Here is a 9613-nt window from a genome sequence, read left to right on the forward strand (position 1 = left end):
GCATTAGGAAAGTCTGAAGGTATGTGTGAATTCTTGTATGTACCTGTTTCATATATTAGAAATCAAGAATATTGTCTTCAGTTATTTTTTTTTGGGCAGGAAAATCATAATTTTGTTTTTTTTTGGGGGGGGGGGGTACTTGAAGTGCTATAGAAGAGGGATGAAATTTTGTTCTGCCCTTAATTGGAAGAGAATGGATATAAAATTGAGGGGGGGGGAAATCTTCATAACTGGTAGGTCAGGAGGGTGTTTCCTGGGTAGGAACAAGACGAACTGTAAACAGAAGAAAAATCTTCTCCTGCCTTTGATTGCAGAGGCTTCAGTTTTCAGGTACCAGCCTGTCATTCTTTTTAGTAGTTGTCCATAGGACCTTTCAAAAAGAACTTGGTTGACTAGGCATGACTTTTTAATTAAATTCATGCTTTCCCTGTACACCATAGAAAAAACCCCAAACAGGACATATCCATTTTCTTTTGCTGGTAACTGAAAAGGTCAACTGCAACCGCCATCTCTTGTTTTTCCTCACAACATATGCATGAATTCTCCCCACAGAATAATTAATCACACTAGTATGAGACCCAGGTCTGTAATCTCTAGATTAAACTAATGTTGCTTATGGAAACACATTCCTTTTGAAATACTTCTGTTAATGCTCACAGTACTGGTACTGTCATTTTGACCTCCTGGACATTTATTTCATTGTTCATGAGTTTTGTATGCCACATTTATTAGAATTTTGTATAATTGTTTCTAAAGTCTTTAATGCATTAAACAAAACCGTATGATTTATCCTGTCATGTCAAATTTGGCCCAAAACTTTTAGGCTTCATAATGACGGGCTCTTCAAACTGATCCGATAGAATGTTTCGTAAATACTTTTTTTTTTTTTATCATTGTCAGTGGATTTTTCTTTAAGGAGCCAGTGCTCTCCTTTTGGTATTTGCATTTTGATAATATATGAGAATCAAAGAGAACCAAATTAAAACTTTGTAGATCTTCATGCAAACTGAGAGAGAAACTTTAAAAAAGTGGAAATGCAGCGGGCTTACTGGAAAAGTAGAAAGCATTTGGAACAGTTCTTTACTTTTGGGTGTAAGTTAGAATAAGAGGAAATGAATGTGTAACATAAATGTCTTTTTTTCCATGTCTAGATCAATCCACCTCATAACCTTTTGAACTTTTGCATTTTTGGCTTTTAGAAAATTTTAGCACTATGAATTGTTTTTCTCTGGCTTAAATAGCTTTATGTTCTAGAAAAAGGCAAAACCAAAAGTAAGATAAAATTAGCATTTTTAAAGGGCTTCATATTTTAACTTGAGTGCACTCCTGGCATTTAAGAGAAGTATAATTACTGGGTGGTAAACCCTCCCTTTCCTAGTACTCTTCAAATAAAGTTCAGGACTTCTCTAGCTGTAATAAAGATCTGTTCAACTTAAAAATGTTTCAGCGGTTTCACTTTTAATATAAGCAGCTGTACAGTTATCAATATGCAGTACCTGGGAGGAAGGGAACAAGTATGAAAACACAAGGAGTAACCAAGTTCTTTCATATGGTAAACTTTAATTTGATAAATCAAATAGAGCACACTTTAGGCATATCATTTCAAGTATGTTTTGCCACATACCTCCCACAGTTTTGAAATATGAACCTTGGTAAGCAGAACTTGGTAAGTTTTATTGACTTGGAAAATTAGAAGCAAGTTTTTCCTTTAAGGTAATTCTGATGTACTTCCAAAAGAAACAAGTTTTATGCATAAAACTTGTCTAGCAAATTAACATTCATATGCATGAGCAACAGAGCTCTGAGAACATATTTGCTAGTAACACTATCAAATTCAGGGCAGAAATCCATTATTTGTATCTTTACACATAGCTATTTCCATTCTAAACTTTAATGCAGCCTGTTTTCTGTATTATATGCAAGTTTTAATACAAAACAAAAGCATGCAGCTTACCTTGTAATCTTCTGATGGTGGCAGTTTCTTTAGGTCCTCCAGTGTAGAAATCCTACTTCTGAGGGCAGACTCAGTATAATCTGAAAAGTATTTTTTTGAATGCTTGCTTAAATAATTGATTGTGAGTGGCTTTCCATTAAACATTTTCTGTGTGCCTAATGCTCCTTAATCAACTGGAGGGAGCCAGGTCATTTCAGAGGGTTGTGCTCTGAGAAGGAAGCTTACTTGTTAGTACTGCAGTAAAAGAGCAAATTGATTACTTTACAGTTGGGGAATCTGGTTTTGCCTGTTGGAACCCAGCCTTGTCTGGGGGCGGATTGTTTTATTATAACAGACCAATCGCAGGGAGTGTCTGTGACTAGCTCCTTAGATACCATACTTCCAGCCTACAAATACTGTATGTTGCACATACAATAGTAAGTGCAGTACTCATTTCAAATTACTCCTTGAATGGGAGATCCGTTTTACTGCAAAAACTATGTGGAAGGAAGGATCATAAGCCTGTTTACAAAACTTACTTGGAAAAGAGGGAACCCAAGAGCAATGTTCAGGTTGTATAGTCAGTTACTTAAGTCTTTAACTCTGTTCAAAAGTTCACTTGAAAGAATAATACAAAGGAAAAATGTACAGCAATGGTAGGACCTATCAACCTATTGTTTTTTACCAGTTTTCTGAGTTTTCTTCACCAGTTTAGTCCATACCCTGGCTACTTTGCCCAGTCCAGGTAAGTCATTTGCAGTGCTTTTATGACTGTATTCTCCCTAAGTATTTTGTATCTAGAGCATCAAATCTCAATTTTTCATCCACAAAAATGTGGGTCCCTATGGTTTTGGCTTGGAAGTCTAACCTTTTTTTAAATCGTAGAAAGCTCCTTCTTTAGTTGTCATGATAAGGTTTTAAGACAATGGGTATCATAAGTTTTTCTTTTTCATACTGTTGTCCTTTGTTGACTGACCTGCACCAATTAGGAACAATTATTGTAGTTCTGCCTTGCTATGTCTTAGATTCTTCTCAAAGTGTTCATTTTAATTCTTTCAGACAGTACATATTATGACATTTGACAATATAATTTAATTTCTCTACACATGTACTCATAAGTTATATGTTCCTGGTGGGTTTTTTTGTTTTAAAATAAATCTTGATGATGTTTATGGAAACAATTCACCTCCTTTCCAGCATTTTTATAAACTTTATTTTAAACACCTCCTAGCATTTATAAAAACTTTATTAACAAATCCAAATAATCAAATAACAGATTTAACATTTAAAGATATTTCCCTAAAACATACATAAAGAGAGATCTATTTTCCATTAGTTGTCATCCCTTACTCAAGTCAGTGTCCACAGAAGTCATGTTTTTTTCTTCTCTTCTTTAGAGAGTTCCTCTGTTTCTGTCCATGTTAAGCTTTTGTGTTTTTTTTTCATCTCTCTACATAACCTGCTTAACTCACCCTCTCTTTTTCCTCAGAACTCTACATAATGCAAAGCTCACTGTCTCCTACTTATATCTGCTTTTCTTCTACATTTGAAACGTATTTAATTTGTTCTCAACTGTTAGCTCATAGAATTTGATCTTGCTTTCAATATTCAAAGACATTGTTCAAACTTTCTGGTTTGGAGACAGAAGATTCTTTTCAGCAAATGTAAAAAATTGTCACCAAATTTTGAAATAAGAATTTTTTCCCCTTCTCTCCTTAGAACACTGACTTGACAGGACAATTTTTCCATTACTCAGACTGCCCAACCTTTTTTACAGCTTTTTGGATAGCATTGTGCAATAGCTTTTTGTTGTACCTGTAATGTATCGACTGTCATGCATTATCTTTCCCATCTGACTAGCCCTCCAGTTTGCCTTTTTATAGGCAGTCCACTGACACAGTTGGTTCCTGAAAAGCATGTCTTAAGTTGAAACGTAGCTTGGAACCAATTTTCCCATAGGAACAATGTTATAAATGGGGGACTGGTTCCTGAACCAAGGCCCTATACCTTATTTTCACCAGAAATAACCCAGAATTTTGTACTCAGTCAATTATAGATGAGTAATACAGCTACACTATATTGTAAATAGCAATCATATTGATTTGGAAGGACTTCTTTGAGGTGATCTTGCTGGAGTTTTTGAAGGGCTCTTGGTTGGACTTTTGAAGGGCTCTTGGGTGAGTCTTCTCAGTAGTCTTGGCTGCAGGTTTTTCTGGAGTCTTGTCTGCTTTCTTGAAGAAAGTGTCCAAGGAAGTTTGGACAGATGTTCTCCAGGGAGATGGGCGATGCAGCGAACTTGTTTGCTGGCATGGTGTGGCATCAGATCAAGCATCGTAAAGTGGAAAATGACATCAGAAAGTCGAAATGGTGTCAATTTATAAATGTCATAAGTGCTGTTTGTTGTAACTCGAAACATCTTAAGTCAAGGATTGCCTGTACTGGAAGCCAATCTATTGGGCAGTTTGCAAAAAGCTTCACAAATTACCCTTTTTAGAATGCATTTGTGCCGATACCCCTTGAGCTAAATTGTTTGCAGTATAAATGGTAGGAATGTGATGGTTGGAAAAATTCCAACTGTTAGCTAATACATGATATTTTATGGGTTTTGGTTTGGTTTTTTTGCTAGTGCTCAAAAGCTCTACTCAGGATCAGGGTTGGTTTGCTCTGGGTGATACCCAAGCACTCAGTCTCTTTGCTGAATATCTCACAGTCTAGCTAAGGTTTGCATTAGTAACTTTTGCACATTGGCCTTTCTGACTTCATCCTTGTATGCCTGAGCAATATTCTTATACTTCTCCCTAGTCATCTGTCCAAGATTCCACTTCCTGTAAGCTTCCTTTTGTATTTAAGCTGACCAAACAGTTCTCTGCTAAACCAACCTGATCACCTGCTATGTTTGCTATTTTTTCCTTCACATCAGGATGGTTTGTTCTTATCCCCTTGGTAAGGTTTCTTTAAAATGCAGCCAGCTTTCTTGGACTCCTTTCCCCTCTTAGATTGGCCTCCCAAGGGTTTCCTACCCATCTTTCCCCAAGTGGGGTCAGAGTCTACTTTTCTGAATTCCAGGGTCCATACTCTGCTGCTCTCCTTTCTTTCTTTAGTCAAGATCCTGAATTCGATTGTCTCATTGTCACTGCTGCCCAAGTTGCCATCCATGTCTACATCTCCCACCAATTCTTCCCTCTTTGTGAGCAGCAGCTCAAGAGGAACAGCCCCTAATTTGTCTCCCCAGCAAAATTGTACCAGGAAGTTGTCCCCAGCACTCTCCAGAAACTTCCTGGATTGCCTGTACATGGCTTTATTGTCCTCCCAGCAGATTTTAGGGTGATTTGAAGTCCCCCATGAGAACCAGGGCCTATAATCAGGAAACTTCCACAAGTGGTCTATAGCAGACACTCACCATGACACCACCCTTGTTGCTTACCTCTCTAACTTTACTCCAGAGACTTTCAACTAGCCTATCTCCAGTTTCATACTGGAGCTCAGAGCAATCATACATTTTCTTTTACTTACACAACTCCTTCTCCTTTTCTCCCCTGCCTGTCCTTCCTGTACCCACCCATGACAGTGCTCCAGTCTTCTGAGCTATCCCACTAGTCCCTCCTGTTCGAAACGTGTCATAGATCTGTGAATGTGCAAGGACTTCCAATTCTTCCTGCTTGTTTCCCAAGGTCCATGCATTTATGTACAGACACCTGAGGCAACTAATTGATTGCCCTATTTTCTCAGGGAGAATAAGGAGAGCTCCCCTGTTGCCGCCTCCTTGTGCTTCTTCCAGGTCTTGTGCTTCCCTTTTTACTTCAGGGCTTTGGACTCCATCCCCTGGTGAACCTAGTTTAAAGCCCTCCTCATTAAGTTAGCAAAGGTGCTCTTTGCCCTGTCTTCACCAGGTGGATCCCATCTCTTTCTACCATCTTTCATCTTGGAACAGCATCCCACAGTCAAAGAAGCCGAATCCCTGCTGGCAACACCACCTGAGCAGCCATGCATTGATCTGCAGGATGTGTCCGCTCTTGCCAGGGCCCTTTCCTTTTGATTGGAAGGATTGAGGAGACTACCACCTCTATGCCCATCTCCTTCACCCTTGCATCCAGAGCCTTGTAGTCACTCGTGATTTGGTCAGGTCACCCCTGGCAGTATCATTTCATTGGTGCCCACATGAATTAGTAGCATAGGGTAGTAGTTCAAGGGTTGGATGAATTTCAGTAATCCTTCCATGACATCTTGGATCCTGGCTTCAGGCAAGCAGCCGACCTCCTGGAACAACAGATCAGGCTGGCAGATGGATCCCTCTGTCTCCCACAGAAGGGAGTCTCTAACCACCACCACCTTGCCTTCTCCCTGAGGGACACTACCAGAAGGCACTGCTCACATTGCAGGCACTCCCCCACCTGGTTGATACTGGAAGGAACCTGCAAGCCACAGTCTGCTCGGTGCCAAACCAGGATCTGGGTTGAAGCCCCCCCGATAGTGTGTGGTCCTGCCTGGACAGATACCTCGCAGGTGGAAGCAGAGGAAGAGCTGGAAGTGGCAGTGGCTCTGGGATTGCAACGTCCTCCATCCATGTCTCTGGGTTTTCTAACCTGCTGCCTCTCGCTTTCTGCCTCTATTTCTGAGCAGACCTTCCCTAGCAAACTGCTCTGTAACTGGCCTGTTTGCTGTTCCTTGATCCTTTTTCTTTGCAAACCTCTTTCCTCTCAGCAAGCTTACAGTAAAACAATGTGAGAGTTTCCTAGCAAGCTCCCCTTTGTTCTGGTATCTAGTTAAACAAGGGATTTAAGTCTTGGTCTAGCTGCTGAGTTTTAGCTGTTGAAATAAAACATGTAGGCTAGCCAGCCCTAATCACATATTTAAAAAAAAGAATCTCACTTTACAGGCTCCTCTTCGAAGAGGGTGCAGCAAACTGACCTGCAAATTGACTTGAACAGCTTGCAAACTGTCCTGTTTGCTTACTCCCCCTCCCCCCCACCCCATAGCTTAGAGTGACCTTATAGATCTCTCTTTGGCCTGGCCTGGCCTGGCTTAGGCCCTTTGTCGCACCCAGGCAGCAATCAGTCAGCAATCGGGCCACTCAGCTGTTCAGAGCACACACCCCACCCAAGCACACAAACCCACCAAACCACCCTCAGCAAGCCAAACACAGGCAACCCTGGCTCAGTTACCGTCCCGGAACAGGATTTGGTTCCTGATTCCTCCAACACAGGTTAAATTACACTGACATTGTGCCCTTTCTTCTGTATGGCTGACCTTTTAAGAGAGTTTTACAAGTGAATGACTTATTTCACATGGGTAGAAGTCCTTGTTTAAAGGGAATGTTTACAACTTCCAAATCATGCGTCATAAGCACAAAGTTGTATTTGTCACCATTTGTGCTCCTTATTTATTATACTTTTCTTGTCTTCAGCTCCAAAATAGTTTATTTTACTTTCAGGCACTTAATGCAGCTTTGAATGAATTTCAGATGTCTCAAGGGAACACTGATTTTATTTTAAAAACTGTTTTCACTGGCAACAGTGGGGAGTGGCGTAAGTTTTCTAGAAACTAAAACGATGGTCCAGTTTAATTTAAATTGGTTCTAAGATACTGACTCACTTTTTTATATGAAAGTACTCTTCTTTGTTCTGGAGCAGTCCTACAGTGAATGATTGTCTGCTTGCGTTCTGCCCATACTGAGATAAATATATTACCTGCCCGGATGGCTGTTGAGTTCTGTGCCAGGTTACGTTTCTGTTGGACTTTGGGCGTAGCCTTGCATAGAACACAGCAGAGTATTCTACTCCTGAAGTCATAAAGCAGTGGATTATGGCAGCAAGATCTGCTTCCAAGAATAGTCATGCTCTCTGGGCCTGATGCAGGTGGGTGAAGAAAACTGTTTATCAACAGCGTTGTCAATGAGACCTTCTTCTATTAAGAATTGGCATCTAGCCACATGCCAGACTGAATTCAAGCAATAAATATCAGCTCTATATTCCACTGAAAATGTAACTAGTTGTAGCCATATCACCTTGCTGCTTTCCTTATCCTTCTCTCATCTGTTGTACAGATTCGGCTCCAGCCCTTTGGCTTGTTCCACAGGCTCTATCAAATACGTAAACACCATAAAAATCTTCTATATTCAAGCCCCTAACCCTGCCTTGCCCACTGCCTGCCACTCCTGCTTTTTACCACATTGCTCCTGCATAGACACAGTCTGCCTGCCACTGCCTGAGCCCCCAAATGATTCTTCCGGCCAAGGTGCTGTGGACCCATTCCTGACCACCCACTTCCCCCACAATGGTACTTGTTGAGCTCAGTGGGCTGCCAGTGGCTACCAACCCCTTGTGCTAGTCTCAGGGACCACAAGCCTAATTCTGACTGACTACCAGTGGTATTATTTTTTGGCATGCGTTGTGGGTCAATTAGATCTCTTTGCAGGTCAGATCCGGCATGTCAGCAGTACGTTGCCAACTTCTGATGCAGAGGAATGAGGATGGGGACAATTTCTGACATGGGAATCTGCAAGTTGGCTGCTCTAAACTTAGAGGTTGTTGTAGCCTTATTATGCTGTGGCCTTGAGTACAAATCACTTAAGCACTCTGCCTCCATCCCCTCCTTTGTAAATTATAACTGCCTAAAATACTGATGCATTGTGAGGAGCAATATTTGTGTAGCTCTTTGAATATTGAAAATGGTATATGGACAAATGATTACTGTTTCTCTTTTAAGTGGGTGAGGATGTAGGTACTGTAACTGAGACAAGTGGCAATCTTTCTTTACTGTTTTTCTTTCTTTTTTCCCATCTATCTATCCTTAATTTTTATAATGCGTATATTGGGAGTTTTGCTAAAGCCTCTTCATATTGCTGACTTCAATTTTGATTCATGATGGTGGGTATCTTCTCTTGTCTTCTCACTTCTGGTCTCCTTTTTTTTTTTTTCTAGGCTAGCGAATAAACAAGACAGAGAAGGAGCTTTGGCAGAAGCAGATGTAATAGAGTGCTTATCTCTAGAAAAACTTGTCAATGAGCATAAATGTCTATGTCAAATTGTAAGTATATCATTGTTGCTGATTTTATTTTTGAGATATATGCCATATTATTTTAATAGTTTATTCTGGTTTTATAAGTTGTTTTGTTTCTTATTGTAAGCTGCTCTGAACCTTTTTTGCAAAAGGTGGCATATAAAACAAATACACTTGTGACAGCACGGGAACCCGTAGATCTGTAACCTCAGCAGTGATACTTTGCATGTTGTAAGTGTAGTTGTAGTGTGAGCTGTTTCAATAATCACCTTGCATTTGTGCCTTTTGGACTGTCAAAAAGGAAATGTTACTTGCAAATGGGCTCAGGCTGTAGTTGCTGCACCAGACTGTAATTATTTTTAAAAAATAGAGGTGCACCGATGCATCGTTCCTTATAATTTCAGCACCGATAAAAGGAAAATTAACATTATCAGCAGTCGACTTTTTTTGGCTGATGTGGCTGATTTAATGTCGCTGATAAATGCTATTATGTGCAAGTGCACAGCAGCAACATGCATGCATGCAGCCAGGAATACAGCCCAGCAACTTGGCGAGCAGCGTCCAGCCGGTAAACTTGGGGGGGGAGGGGGGCAGATTGAGGCCCCCGCAGTCAGAGAGGAAGTGGGGCAGGGGTGGGTGCTGCAGAGCTCGGGTGGGGCACGGCGCAGAGCCATGGCTCTT

At 40.7% G+C, this 9613-nt stretch overlaps 2 protein-coding genes across 7 annotated transcripts in view; one reads left to right on the forward strand and one right to left on the reverse strand.

Annotated features, from left to right (window-relative positions):
• STX19 (syntaxin 19) overlaps nucleotides 1-2228 on the reverse strand; it is a 13048-nt gene extending 10820 nt beyond the window's left edge. The window contains exon 1 of one of the 2 annotated variants that reach the window (XM_019528669.1): nucleotides 1955-2228. The gene's annotated coding sequence lies outside the window, so the exon portion shown is untranslated. The remainder of the gene's footprint in view (nucleotides 1-1954) is intronic. The other variant, XM_019528670.1, reaches the window with a different exon arrangement.
• Nucleotides 1-9613, forward strand: part of ARL13B (ADP ribosylation factor like GTPase 13B) — a 68493-nt gene that overhangs the window by 39364 nt on the left and 19516 nt on the right. For all 5 annotated transcript variants that reach the window (XM_019528664.1, XM_019528667.1, XM_019528665.1 and 2 more), the window contains one exon: nucleotides 8854-8959. In XM_019528664.1, the coding sequence (XP_019384209.1) occupies nucleotides 8854-8959 (106 nt within the window). The remainder of the gene's footprint in view (nucleotides 1-8853; nucleotides 8960-9613) is intronic.

Source organism: Crocodylus porosus, unplaced genomic scaffold (genome assembly GCF_001723895.1).
Source record: "Crocodylus porosus isolate Cpor-Errol unplaced genomic scaffold, CroPor_comp1, whole genome shotgun sequence".
NCBI lineage: Eukaryota > Metazoa > Chordata > Crocodylia > Crocodylidae > Crocodylus > Crocodylus porosus.